The following is a 14,949-nucleotide window of genomic DNA, read 5'->3' as shown; positions in this document are numbered from 1 at the left end:
GTTATGGCTAACCTTGCGTATTGTTAACGCAACTAATCTTCCTAGCCTAGGCTCCACCAGTACGTTAATATTAGCTGGCTAGCTATCTCCCGTTAATCATTGTTTTAGCCAGATATAGCAAGTTTTCTATTTGATATGTTACATCAATGATTGTCATTAGCCATCTATCTAGCTAGTTAGCCAGGTAAACTACACTGGTTAGCTAGCTAGCAGCATATGCTTCTGGCAGAGACAAACACGCCACGTACTGACAGCTAGTACTACATCCAACCAGGTCTCAGAACATCTCAAATTATTCTGTTCATTTAGTAACGTTACGTTTCGTATGGTATGTATTACTTTTTGGATGTCCTTCACCCATTTTGTATGTTCAAAGACAATTCGTATTATATGTTACGTATTCCCAAAACACTATGTTACAAATTTGCAAAACGTATGATATGTTACACATTCTAGCTAGGTGGCTAACATTATCTAGCTCGCTAACTTGAACTAGGCTAGTGGTTAAGGTCAGGGGAAGAGTTAGCTAACACACTAAGTAGCTACAAAGCAGTAAGTAGTTAAAGTTGGTAAAATGCAAAATATGTTCATGATGATATTCAAACTCACAACCTTTTGGGTCGCTATACGCCCACCCGGACCAACCAACCCACTTTTTAGTTTTTGCCTTAAGTAACCATCTGTCTTATGTTACATTTGGTATGTTTACATTTAATCATAAATGTAGTGTCTCGGGTTTCCGTTCAGAATAATACGAACTGCTCTGAGACCAGGTTGCCACATCGGGGAAAGTTATTTAACCTTTGTTTAACTAGGCAAGTCAGTTAAGAATCAATTCTTATTTACAATGACAGCCTACACCAGCCAAACCTGGATGACGCTGGGCCAATTGTGGCCAGTTGTGATACAGCCTGGATTCGAACCAGGGTGTCTGTAATGACGCCACTCGGGAGCCATTCTGAGTGGAATACACCAACTTTGCTCTCTACTGCAGGGTTTCCCAAACTCTGTACTAATCAATGCTTGATGTTGAGTTGATTATTTGAATCAGCAGTGTAGTGCTAGGGCAAACAACTAAATGTGCACCCGGAGAGGCCCCAGGACCGAGATTGAGGAACTCTGCTCTATTGCACATTTGCCAAACTCATTCAACGGCGGGGTGAGCAGGTTTTTGCTCCTCTCTTGTACTTGATTGATTAATTAAGATCACTGATTAGTAAGGAACTCTCCTCATCTGGTTGTCTAGGTCTTTATCAAAAATCAGTAGACACTCGGCCCTCCATGGAATGAGTTTGACACCCCTGCTCTACGGTATTTACTTGCACCGGGGCTGTATGTATGTCCGCTCTTGCTTGCATTAGCAGCTTGGGATAATAAGGCACCTTCCACAGCATAGAGATGACTAAGCACCTGTACACATCATACACACACATGCCTTGTTTGTTTGCCAGTACCATGGAGACTGAGCAGGGAAGATAGAGGCCTTGGTTGTTGTAGTAGGCAAAGTTTTGTGCCACCTTTTCCTCTCACAAGTATTTGATAAAGGATTAATAGACACATTTAATCAGCTAGTGAAGTGTAAAATATTTTTCATGGGTCATGGAGAGAAAAGACCACCTGTGACTGGGACTATATTGTATAGTCCCAATGTTTGCAACACAGTAATCAGTTGTCCTACCCATTTTTATCAACAGCTTTCAGCTAGGCACATGCATTATTTATTGTTCCAGGTTGGTGCCTTGAGGGAAGTTCATTGAAATCCTTACCCATTATCTTCTAAATGGAGAACTTCCCCGTAATAACATAAATTGCCCCATCACATTCAGTTGAACCGACCATCAACTGACTGATAATGGTCCAAGAGCATTCACGTCCTTACACCTGTAGCTCCTAGAAAACTCACTTTAAACAACATAACGCATATAAAACTAAAAGCTTAGATAAAACCTTAACTTTTAGATGTAGGTTGAATCTCCCATGTTACCGGCTGGATAAGAAGGGATGACTTGCAAACTGTTTTGGATTGACCTAGAACAGTAAGCTTTGTTATAGTCACACACAATGCAGTTAAACAAGTGTTGTAGCTTTAGAAAGAGGAAAGTGCATTGGGCTTTTTAATGCATTGCTTCCTGCCAGCAATGCATTGTGAACAAAAGCCCTTGACTTTCAGTATTGCCAGCGGAGCCCTTGGTATTTATGCGGCAAGGCAGAGGCTTTGATGGCTAGTGGTTGCTGTGCCCTTCATGGTCCCACAAACAGTGGCCACAGCCAAGTTTTACGTACACAGCCTATGACTGTTATTTCCTTTTAAGCCTTGTTCACAACTGTAGGCCTTAATTCTCAAGTCAGTTTTGTTTTTCAAATCCGTTTTGGAATACTGACTGTCCAAACAGCAAGTTAAAAATGACCAAATCTGATGTGTGTGTTCAGACAAGACATTTGCTTAAGCTAGTATTCATAGTAAAGACGGGTCTGTGCAGTGGTGTAGACTGATTGGTGGTGGTGCTCATGCTTCCTCACAGCAGTCGGCTAGCTGGCTAGCCACAGCAGTCGGCTAGCTGGCTAGCCACAGCAGTCGGCTAGCTGGCTAGCCACAGCAGTCGGCTAGCTGGCTAGCCACAGCAGTCGGCTAGCTGGCTAGCCACAGCAGTCGGCTAGCTGGCTAGCCACAGCAGTCGGCTAGCTGGCTAGCCACAGCAGTCGGCTAGCTGGCTAGCCACAGCAGTCGGCTAGCTGGCTAGCCACAGCAGTCGGCTAGCTGGCTAGCCACAGCAGTCGGCTAGCTGGCTAGCCACAGCAGTCGGCTAGCTGGCTAGCCACAGCAGTCAGCTAGCTGGCACATTCATTAATTTGTTTGTAAACAATTAACAAGCTAGTTAGCTACCACTTTTTTACTGTCAACATATTAGGCATATCTTGTTCCTAGATGGCTACTAAGTCTGATAACCACTTGAAGGAAAATACATTGGATTTGACCATTCAGACACAAGTCGCATGGCCAGGAATCAGATTTGTATCTGATTTCAAACCGCCTATGAAGGTGGTTTGAAATGTGGCCTGAAATAACCAATTTCATGTGCTTTTAGCAGAACAGATTTGGATCGGATATTCAACAAGATAGGATTTGAATCACTTCAAACTGGCAATGTGAACAAAGCTTTAGTGTCCTACAACATTGGACTGTGTGTGTGTGTGCACATTACTGTTAGCGTCAACAGGACCGGGGGAATTATGTCATTATCAGTTACTAGGGTCGTTACGTGATTGGTCGTGCATTCGAAGCAGACCTGCTTGGAAGAAGCCAACTTTTAGCGTCAACAGGACCGGGGGAATTATGTCATTATCAGTTCCTAGGGCCGTTACGTGATTGGTCGTGCATTCGAAGCAGACCTGCTTGGATGAAGCCAAACCCACTGTTCATTATAGTGATGTCAAGCAATGTCAATGCTTGGGGCATATTCACCAGGGTTCCACTCAATGAGGTGCAACATATCAACCTTCTGTCATGTAGAGTAGGATAACATCATGTCTGTGATATACTAGCAGTGTTTCTATCTGCAACGACCTCCTGAAGGCAGGAGAGAAAGTCTGACTCTTGCCTTCGAGGCCTTGTTGTATGTCAAAACATTGGCCTTTGGGAACACACACACACACACACAAATGCGAGTGTGGCTGGTGGTGTGAGGTGTTTCCACCAACAGTGTGCTGCTGCTCTCAGGTGGTCCCAAGGGTGAGTTGATAAAGATGTCCCTCCCCATTAAACCAAGAGAATCAGGTACCGACATGGCCCTGGACCAGGGCCAGACACCGCAGGGTCTGGGGTTACACACAAACACGCAGAGACTCTTAAATGTGCACGCATAAACAACACACACACACACACACACTGATGTTGGGCCTTTGTGTGTGGTCCAGTCATTATTGAGTGCGTCTGGGAGCCCTGTGCTGTGTTAAATATTCATTCTACTGAGGCTCACTGTGATCAGGTGTCAACATTGTTTTAGTCACATGCTCAGCTCCAGTCCCCTGTCTGTCTTTCTCTCTATGCATCTGCCCATCTCTTTCTCTACATCTTTCCTTCTCCTCTGTCTAGCAGGCTATGTCAGTTTACTCCTCAACATTTCATTCCTAGGGGACCCTAACTGTTGGTGAACATTTTTGTTCTAGTGCCGCACTAACTCATTTGATTCAACTAGTGGTCTCTGTGGCATGGCTTGATGATGCGTGCAGGAATGTGACTGGACAGATGGGCAGATGATAGATGGAGGGATACCGATACACACAGCCGCTAAATACAAAATAATAACCACCGGGTCAGCGAGAGAAGACTGAGAGGGGAAAGGGGCTGGCTAAGAAGAGTTTTAATCTAAGAACATTCCAAAAATGACAGTGAGGAACATGCTTTGGGGAAAAGTTTTGGAGTTCAGTTATTTCCTTAATCATTCAAACCTGCTTGTGCTAAACATATTTGCTGACTCAGTCAAAAGCTACACAGGAAACAAAAGTAACCAATGAAATGAGTTGCTTCTCGAAGGGAAACTGTTTAACACACATCCTTTTGGAGTTAGGTATACTTTACTAGCTTAAATACTTGGGCTTCATTTGCAATAAAGAAATGAGGCCTATTTTCTACACTAACTCATAGAAAATAGTGTATCCAAAATGGATGCTAATGTACTTGATAGTGAAGAAGAAACCAGTTGGAACACAAGATATAAGGACATTAACTAGAATACTTAAAGACAGTGTTTTCAAAATGGACACAAACAGAAGGCAGTGTTGTGATAATGGACACATGTTTAATAGAATAAACACACTGTTTGGAGCACACACGCCAACTCAATGAAGACCGTGTTGTCAGATTGGACACAAGCGTTGTACTTAGACCTAATAAAATAAAGGCCATTACTCCAGCACCAGAGCAGGTTTCATTGGTCTGTTTCCAGTGAGCTGTGAGAACAGAAACAGGTCATCTGCAGTTCGATTATAGGTTCATCCAATCAAGTTGATTCTCTAATTTAATCTGAAGAATGGACGCACACATACACGCGCACACACTTTCTATCTTTGCAGAGACTACTGAATTGAATACATTCTGCCAGGCGACTGGTTTATCCCTCAAATAATAACCCAAATGTGTGTCTGTGTATCCTGAGGAAGGTTGCTCCAGACAAAGGGACCTTGTCATCCCTTGTTTAGATTGAGTCAGTCAAGGTTGGGGGATCTCCTGTGGGTCCGACTACAATACACACATCAGCGACGAATCGTGTGGCCATCCGAATGGCACACACACACAGAGGCCCGGAGCATTGTAATGTATATGGCTCTGATGGAGGCAGGGAGAAGGTGAGCCTTACAGGCCCCATTTTACAAAACCTGTGGAGACCATGGCCAAAAGTTGTGTGTGTAATACAAATGCAGACAGACACACACCAACACCAGCTATGACGGTGAAGAGGGGGTGAATCATGCTAATATAAATGAGGAGTATCGGTGTTAACCCTGGTGCCTTGGCTTAATTTAACCTGGCCTCGCCTCATACCTCATCCACCTCAAGCCAGTTAGTCTCCTTCAACTTCGTTGTAAAATAATTTATTTAATACCTCTACTCTAGGGCAGATTCTAACAATGTTTTAGGGTATTTTTACTAGAGGTCGATGGATTAATCGGAATGGACGATTTTAATTAGTGCCGTTCAAGTTTTCATAACAATCGGAAATCGGTCATTTTGGATGCCCGATTTTGACGATTTTTATCTTTTATAAAAAGAGAAATTACACTATTTAATCTTTATTTAACTAGGCAAGTTAGTTAAGAACACATTCTTATTTTCAATGACGGCCTAGGAACGGTGGATTAACTGCCTTGTTCAGGGGCAGAACGACAGATTTTTACCTTGTCAGCTCAGGGATTCAATCTTGCAACCTTACGGTTAACTAGTCCAATTCTCTAACCACTTGCCTCACGAGGAGCCCACCTGTTACGCGAATGCAGTAAGAAGCCAAGGTAAGTTTCTAGCTAGCATTAAACATAATCAATCATAATCACTAGTTATAACTACACATGGTTGATGATATTACTAGTTTATCTAGCGTGTCCTGCGTTGCATATAATCGATGCAGTGCGCATTCGCGAAAAAGGACTGTCGTTGCTCCAACATGTACCTAACCATAAACATCAATGCCTTTCTTAAAATCAATACACAGAAGTATATATTTTTAAACCTGCATATTTAGCTAAAATAAATCCAGGTTAGCAGGCAATATTAACCAGGTGAAATGGTCACTTCTCTTGCGTTCATTGCACGCAGAGTCAGGGTATATGCAACAGTGTGGGCCGCCTGGCTCATTGTGAACTAATTTCCCAGAATTTTGCGTAATTATGACATAACATTGAAGGTTGTGCAATGTAGCAGGAATATTTAGACTGATGGATGCCACCCGTTGGATAAAATACAGAACGGTTCCGTATTTCACTGAAAGAATAAACGTCTTGTTTTCGAGATGATAGTTTCCGGATTTGACCATATTAATGACCTACGGCTCGCATTTCTGTGTGTTATGTTATAATTAAGTCTATAATTTGAAAGAGCAGTTTGATGGAGCGGTGGTAGGCACCAGCAGGCTCATAAGCATTCATTCAAACAAGACTTTCGTGCGTTTTGCCAGCAGCTCTGCTGTTTATGACTTCAAGCCTATCAACTCCCGAGATTAGGCTGGTGTAACGATGTGAAATGGCTAGCTAGTTAGCGGGGTGCGAGCTAATAGCGTTTCAAACGTCACTCGCTCTGAGACTTGGAGTAGTTGTTCCCCTTGCTCTGCATGTGGGTAACGCTGCTTCGAGGGTGGCTGTTGTCGTTGTGTTCCTGGTTCCACCCCAGGTAGGAGCAAGGAGAGGGACAGAAGGTATACTGTTACACTGGCAATACTAAAGTGCCTATAAGAACATCCAATAGTCAAAGGTATATGAAATACAAATGGTATAGAGAGAAATAGTCCTATAATTCCTATAATAACTACATCCTAAAACGTCTTACCTTGGAATATTGAAGACTCGCGTTAAAAGGAACCACCTGCTTTCATATGTTCTCATGTTCTGAGCAACACTTTTGTTTTTGCATTATTTAAACCAAATTGAACATGCTTCATTATTTGAGGCTAAATTTATTTTATTGATGTATTATATTAAGTTAAAATAAGTGTTCATTCAGTATTGTTGTAATTGTCATTACAAATACATTAATTTTAAATCGGCCGATTAATCGGTATCGGCGTTTTTTTGTCCTCCAATAATCTGTAGCGGTATAGGCGTTGAAAAATCATAATCTGTAGACCTCTACTTTTTACTGTCTTCTAATCATTTTTTGTCCCATTTGAGACTGAGCAAAACAGCCAACAAAGATCAGCACACAATTTAGTCATGTTACTCAACTAAAACCCAGTTGGCAGAAAGATAGCCCACATTTTAAAAAGCTCAAAAAGATATCCTAGAAAGGTTAGCCCATATAAGATCTAGAAAGGTTAGCCCATATAAGCTCTAGAAAGGTTAGCCCATATAAGCTCTAGAAAGGTTAGCCCATATAAGCTCTAGAAAGGTTAGCCCATATAAGCTCTAGAAAGGTTAGCCCATATAAGCTCTAGAAAGGTTAGCCCATATAAGCTCTAGAAAGGTTAGCCCATATAAGGGAACTACTTAAACAAAAGCTTGATCAGGAATGAGGTAGGTACAGGGGAAGTTTAGTGAGCTGTTTCCAGTCACTGTGTGTGAGTCAGTGCGATAGTCCAGGGAAGCTGATCGGATCTAGCTACTTCCTTATGGCCACAGTCGGCAACACAACTGACCGAAGTACAGGAGTTCACTGTACCAGAGCTCGCTCTCTCTGTGTGGCCTGTTCACACTGCCCCTCTGCCCTTCACGCTGAGAGTGCTGAGAGTCTTGACTAGATGAATAATTTACTAGAATGGGAGTTGCTGCCCCAAACCATAGATCTAGGATCAGCTTACCTTCCCCAATCCTAACCTCAACAGTTGAATGATGAGTGAAAACTGACCTTAGATCAGCATGTAAGGGTTACTTCATCTTATTTTCTTCAATATGGTATAGCCTATGGGTTGTGATGTGGGACAAATGAATCATGCTATATAAGTTACCAGGCCATCGGTTGTATCAGAGTTGTGAATCTATCTAGCGGTTATTAACATATGAGTTAAAGGATGTTGGCTGAATGTTGCAGCACAGTTGGGAGCTTTTGATCTGGTCCTATTTAAGAGCATGGTACTTCTATCTGTGTCAGATTAGCTGCCTGCCAACCAGGTAGATAACAAGATTACAGCAGTCAAACCGTGGCAGTCTGCTTCATTAACATTTGTGTGTGTGTGTTGACCGTGTGTTGTCGTGGTGTAATGTAGATCGATAAAATGAGTTAATGTAGTCAAACAGGCTGTATATGGACACACACTTGTGCTGTACAAACACACAGGTTTTTGTGTGTAATGTGGATTGATTAAATCCGGCTGTGAGTTACTGGGAATTCTTTATCTGTAAACAGTAATTAGGACAATGACCTTTTGCCTGGTATGTGGGTGTTTGGCTAACTACTAACCACAAACTGTGTTAGGGAGTCTAGGGACTATGGCACAAGGTCATGGGCACAGTAAGTGTTAGAGCTTTGAGCGGGGCCTAGCGATGGAACCTAGGACACACACCCATTGGCTGTGCTACCTCCTGATGAAAGATATGAGTTGGGAATCCCCTTACAGTTGAGACAGTGTGACACTAAAGTTCACACACCCTTGAGTACGGTTTTAAAAGGCAGCAGACATGTCACTGTCTCCCTCTTTTCCAAGTCTGTAATATGACTTTCAGCAGAACTCTGTTTTACTATCTGGCTTCTCCTTGGTACTGGTATTTATTAGGATCCTCATTAGCCGCTGCAAAAGCATCAGCTACTTTTCCTGGGGTCCACATGAAACAATACAGAACATTGTTAGTCAAGGACTGAAATACATTTAAAACATCATACATATCAGTACATACAGAATATCTAGGTCTAATACATAGTACAGTGCAAATTACAATACAAGACATGTATATAAAATGGTTGTCTCTCTCCACAGTCCCCTTTGTGCAGTAAGGTGTTCTCTTTATCTGGTTTTAATCCTAGCTTGAGTTACCAAGGGTGGCAGAGTTCCATGTAGTCATGACTATTTAACACTGCGTTTCCCAGCCTCTGTTCTGGACCTGGGGACTGTGAAGAGACCTCAGATTGCATGTCTTGTACCGATGAGTGTCCGAACTGTGTGCCAACTGCACGAAAAGACAGTTAGGTACCTTCAACACATCAACACCTTGCACAAGGACCAATAGTGGTGCAGTCAATCTATCCTCAACTCTGAGGCAGGAGAGATTGACATGCATGCTACGGACATTCACCCTCCATGTACATCTAAGTGCGATATGTGCTACTTTGGTCTGAATCAACTGCAATTTACCCATGTCCTTTGCCACACGTTACACACGCCTCTATGAAGAGGGAACGCAACACCCTGCTACAACTCAACTCTCCGTGAAGTGAAAGAGGTATGGGACTGTAGGTGCGCGTAAGGATGACAAAAGGCAGAGTATTGTACCGTTTACAAGGAATTTATTCAGTCACACAGTAATTTTGGGGGAAAGGGGCTGGACTGAACAAAAGTAAATATCAAAGTCCCCTCCTACCTTACCTGCCTACCCACTACTTACTTAACACCACCTGGTGCGCTAACCAAAATACAGGGGATGGTCCGCCCAGGTCTTACCTAGTGTGCCTAGACAGTGAATATACTACGGGTACATGTATGCCTGCGGGCCTCTTGCCTAAGCACTCCCTAGGTGCCTTCCCCTTCCCCCGGGGAACAAATGAAACAGAATTATTCAAATGTAATTAAACAATTTCAAGAATCAAAAAACACAGTTCTATGGTCAAAGACAGACCTTAGTAGGACGGCTACAAAAATACTGGCAACAAATTATACCTCTGCGCAACAATGAAAACACAGGACACACTAATCATCTCCCTCTGAGAACAACCAACACAGTAAATAACACACAGCCATCAGACTCCTCTCAGCAATCATCTCCCTCTGAGAACAACCAACACAGTAAATAACACACAGCCATCAGACTCCTCTCAGCAATCATCTCCCTCCTGAACAGAACACTGGCTTTTATATAGCTTCAGAAGGAGTCTAATCGGATACAGCTGTAACTTGACGAGGTCAGCTCTCCAATTAGCCATGAAATCGACCAATCAGCTGCTTGGGGGGGGGGGGGGGGATTTCAGGAAGCCATCTTGAAACACACACCTAACTAACCACAACACAGAAACTGGGGAACGTAACACATTATCACACAGCTGGGCAGTAGTCAAGGTGCAACAAAACTAGGGCCTGTAGGATCTGTCTGGGCAGACCTCTTCCTATTTTGCAACCATTGAGTCTATATGTTTCGACCATGACCGTCTGCTATCTAGGTTTACACCCAGCAGTTTAGTCTCCTCAACTTGCTCAATGGCCACATTATTCAATAATAGATTTAAACAAGGTTTAGTGTTGTCATTTCTCCCAAAAATTATGCTTTCAGTTTTGATACTGAGCACCAGCCTATTGCTAGATGTCCATTCTAAAACTGACTGGAGATCAATGTTAAGTGTTTCAGTTATTTACTTTACTGTTGTAGCCTACGTGTATACTGTTGAGTCATCATTGTACATAGACACACAGGCCTTATTCAAGGTCAGTGGAAGGTCATTTGTAATAACAGAAAACAATGGCCCTAGCAGGCTGCCTTACGGTACACCACACCACACTGAACTGAATTTGTATGAGAGGCTTCCATTAACGAAAACCATCTGAGTTTTATTAAATGGGTAACTCTCAGTCCATAATATGGCAGATGATGCAAATCCATAACACCTATGTTTTTTTCAGCAATAGGTTATGATCAATGACAGCAAAAGCTGCACTGAAGTGTAACAAAACAGTTCCCACTATCTTCTTAATATCAATTTCTTTCAGCCAATCATCAGTCATTTGTCAGTGCCGAGCATGTTGATTGCCCTTCCCAATAAGCATGCAGAAAGTCTGCTGTTAATTAGTTTTCTGTAAAATAACTTTAATTGATCAAACAATCTTTTCCAAAGGTTTGCTCACCACTTTTAACAGGCTGATTTGGTTGGCTCCCTTGTCTCTCTCTCTTCTGTCTTTCTTTCCTTGTCCATTATCTTTCTTGTCTGCCCTTGCCTTTATTTTTCTCTCTTCTCGTTGGTGGTAAGGGAGAGAGGGGGACTGTACTCTAATGAATTGTGCCAATAAAGACAGGTTAAATGCAATTCTCTCTCCTGTCTTTCGCTTAGTCTCTCCCTCCCAATAGCAGTGGTGTCTTGTATTTGTAGTTATGATGTATGTTAAGGACTTCTTTCCTTGATGTTGAATGAATAACAACAATACTAATTTTCTCCTCTCCCTTCCTCTTCCCCCTGCAGGTTTGCTAAGAACCTGTCCCCAGACAAGATCAACCTGAGCACGTTGAAGGGCGAGGGCCAGCTCACCAACCTGGAGCTGGATGAGGAGGTACTGCAGAGCATGTTGGACCTGCCCACCTGGCTGGCCATCAACAAAGTGGGCTGCAACAAGGCTGCCATCCGAGTAAGAGCGAGGGCGACATGCGCACACACCTGCACTCTGGGCGGTGCTTTCGCCCTTTGTCCCTCTCCTCAGATGAACCCCACCATCTTAGTCTATATTTCAATTTTACTGTCTGCTACCTCTCACCCTGCCCACCCTGCCCCCCCCTCTCACCCCCTCTCACCCTGCCCACCCCCTCTCACTCCCCTCTCACCCTGCCCACCCCCCTCTCCTGCTCCCCCCCTCTCACTCCCCTCTCACCCTGCCCACCCCCTCTCACTCCCCTCTCCCCTCTCCCTGCCCACCCCCTCTCACCCCCTCTCACCCACCCCCTCTCACCCTGCCCACCCCCTCTCACCCACCCTGCCCACCCCCTCTCACTCCCCTCTCACTCCCTTCTCACCCTGCCCACCCCCTCTCACCCCCTCTCACTCCCCTCTCTCCCCTCTCACTCTCCCACTCTTTCATTCTCCCTTCTCTCGTAATGTTAGCGGTGGATATAGAAGTGCACTGAGATGAACTGTGTCTGTATGCGCACATCATCTGACACTCCCTGGAGATGGTGAATGGAGCAGAATAACAACAGGTCTCTACTACCAGCCTTCTCCTTACTCTTTATTTGAATACTTAGTTTTTATTGTAGGAACACGAAGAACGTACAAATAACGTAAACTAAAAGAACAACAAAAAAGATCTGTGAGTTACAGTGCTCTTCATACCTTCACCATCACGTCATCATATTAGTTACATTGACATCTTTGAATTAGACCCTTTTCAAGACGAAACCCATTTTTCCCAGTATTCCGGACCTCTCACCTCTTGTGTTCTTAAAGCAAAAGTCATTCGCTCCATGTGGCGTATTTCTTTACAATGTCTATCTATTGTGTCACTGTGGGAGGGTCTTTTTGTAGCCATTTCCTAGTGATAGCCTCTCCCCCTTCCTCTTCTGAAACCCCCTCTGTTTTCTTTGCCCTAATGATTCTCTCTTGTATTTCATCTCTGCTGTCTCAGGACTTCATCTTATCCCTGTCTCATGACCTTCCCTTTTACATAGCAGGCAATATATTCTAACAAGTAGAGTGGGGAGCCGCCCAGCGTTGAAACTGTGATAGGATAAAGTTTTGTCTTCTGAAATTGTCTTAAGTTATGTCTCTGTGTTTTCTTAGACGAGGCCCATTGAGTGTCACTAACTTAGGTTTATTGAAGTGTCACACTCGCTGTGCATTGTCCTTGGTGTAAGGCTACAGTCGTAATGGCCCTATCATTGAGGTAATGCGTGCTGCATGTGTGTCTGTGTACCTGGTCCTCGGTGGCCATGCTCTTCCTCTGCTGAGCAGACTTGTCCATGGCCTCGTTGAGTGACTTGGCGTACTGGACCATGGCTTTGAGCTGGGAGTCAGTCAGCACCCACAGCAGGTCATCTAGGATCAGGTTCAGCTTAGAGGCCACCACGTTACAGTCCTTGGACTGGAGATAAACACATTCTACATAGATTATTACATACAAAATACACACATTAATACTCATTATATATAGACTACACACGCACACAAATACATGCTTTATACATATAGGATACAGACACACACCACGTTTCAGTCCTTGGAGTTTTGCCAGTGCGTCACATCTAGCCAATAGGAACAGGGAAATGGTGGCCTGGGCCATTTAGCCGGGAGGACCAGTGGGCCCGGGCCATTTAGCCGGGAGGACCAGTGGGCCTGGGTCAAGCAGAACCTATAGCTAATAGCTCCCACTGATCTAGAGAGAAAAAGAGGGTGTGTGGGTCCCCCAGCTGCAGTTTAACTCCTGTAACACTTAGGCTATAGAAGATATCACTCTGTCTGATTTAGATGCCAACGCATACAGTCGCACACACCATCTTCTGTTACAATACACATGCCCATCCTCATTGGAGAGGACACACACAACTCAGGCACCCAAAAACTGTTCCTTTCCTTGTCTAAATCTCTGCTCCAACATCACCTACAGGTGCAGGCTCTTTGCTAAACCATTTCAGTTCAATGACTGAAGAAATCAAATACAGTTTTAGTGTAGTAATTCAATTAGCACCACATATCCAAATGTTTATTTCAGTGTTTATAGCCTTTTAACGGGGAGTCACTTGTTGTGGGGGAAGATGAACATGCCCAAATCTGCAGATCACTCTTTGGTGTAAAAGCTATTTGATTTGACACGGGCATGATTAAGAGGGTCTGCTCAGAGGGATTAGTGTAGTTTGGGGAGGAGTGGAATATGCTGGCACTGACTGCTTCTCTAGACTGTCTCCTTGATTCATTCTCTCAGCCTGGCTCTCTCATTTCAGCTGATTTACATTCACAGCGATTACATTTATTTCAGGAATAGACACATTTGTATGCATTTCAGAAAAATATGTAAGGAATATGTGACTGTATTTAGCATATAGGTTTAATGCAAGAAAATATGATCATATTTTGGCTGTGCCGATGTTGTTGGGCCGACCTAGATTGCTGGTGTATGATATTGAACCAATATTACTGTCACTTATCTGAGCTTGACTGGCTGACTGTAATTTCTTGTCTTCATTGACAGATCCCATGGACCAAGCTGAAGACCCACCCCATCTCTCTGGTAAGTCCCGCCCTCCTTCCCCCTATTGCTGACACAGTTTTAGCCACTTGCCCCCCACCATCTCCTGCCGTTGTGGCCTTGAGCAAGGCACTTAACTCCCCACAAAGTAAAATACTGCCCTGATAGCCTACTGTATAAGACGCGTGGTCCGTCAACCCTCCGTCTGGAGAGCTACTGTATAAGACGCGTGGTCCGTCAACCCTCCGTCTGGAGAGCTACTGTATAAGACGCGTGGTCCGTCAACCCTCCGTCTGGAGAGCTACTGTATAAGACGCGTGGTCCGTCAACCCTCCGTCTGGAGAGCTACTGTATAAGACGCGTGGTCCGTCAACCCTCCGTCTGGAGAGCTACTGTATAAGACGCGTGGTCCGTCAACCCTCCGTCTGGAGAGCTACTGTATAAGACGCGTGGTCCGTCAACCCTCCGTCTGGAGAGCTACTGTATAAGACGCGTGGTCCGTCAACCCTCCGTCTGGAGAGCTACTGTATAAGACGCGTGGTCCGTCAACCCTCCGAAACATGACCCGGCTAAACCCGAACGACGCTGGGCCAATTGTGCCCCGCCCTATGGGACTCTCGATCACGGCCGGGTTGTAATACAGCCCGGGATTGAACCGGGGTCTCTAGTGACGAACTGCGATGCAGTGCCTTAGACCGCTGCACCACTATGTCTTTAT

General features: G+C 44.1%; 1 protein-coding gene across 5 annotated transcripts in view; it reads left to right on the top strand.

Annotated features, from left to right (window-relative positions):
* LOC123994386 (UHRF1-binding protein 1-like) overlaps nt 1-14,949 on the top strand; it is a 64,895-nt gene that overhangs the window by 854 nt on the left and 49,092 nt on the right. For all 5 annotated transcript variants that reach the window (XM_046296907.1, XM_046296909.1, XM_046296906.1 and 2 more), the window contains exons 2-3: nt 11,522-11,684; nt 14,235-14,273. In XM_046296907.1, coding sequence (XP_046152863.1) covers nt 11,522-11,684; nt 14,235-14,273 — 202 coding nt within the window. The remainder of the gene's footprint in view (nt 1-11,521; nt 11,685-14,234; nt 14,274-14,949) is intronic.

The sequence above is a fragment of the Oncorhynchus gorbuscha genome, linkage group LG14 (genome assembly GCF_021184085.1).
Source record: "Oncorhynchus gorbuscha isolate QuinsamMale2020 ecotype Even-year linkage group LG14, OgorEven_v1.0, whole genome shotgun sequence".
Classification (NCBI taxonomy): Eukaryota; Metazoa; Chordata; class Actinopteri; order Salmoniformes; family Salmonidae; genus Oncorhynchus; species Oncorhynchus gorbuscha.
The sequence above is the reverse complement of the archived record's forward strand: the minus strand, read 5'-3'. Positions and strand labels throughout refer to the sequence as shown.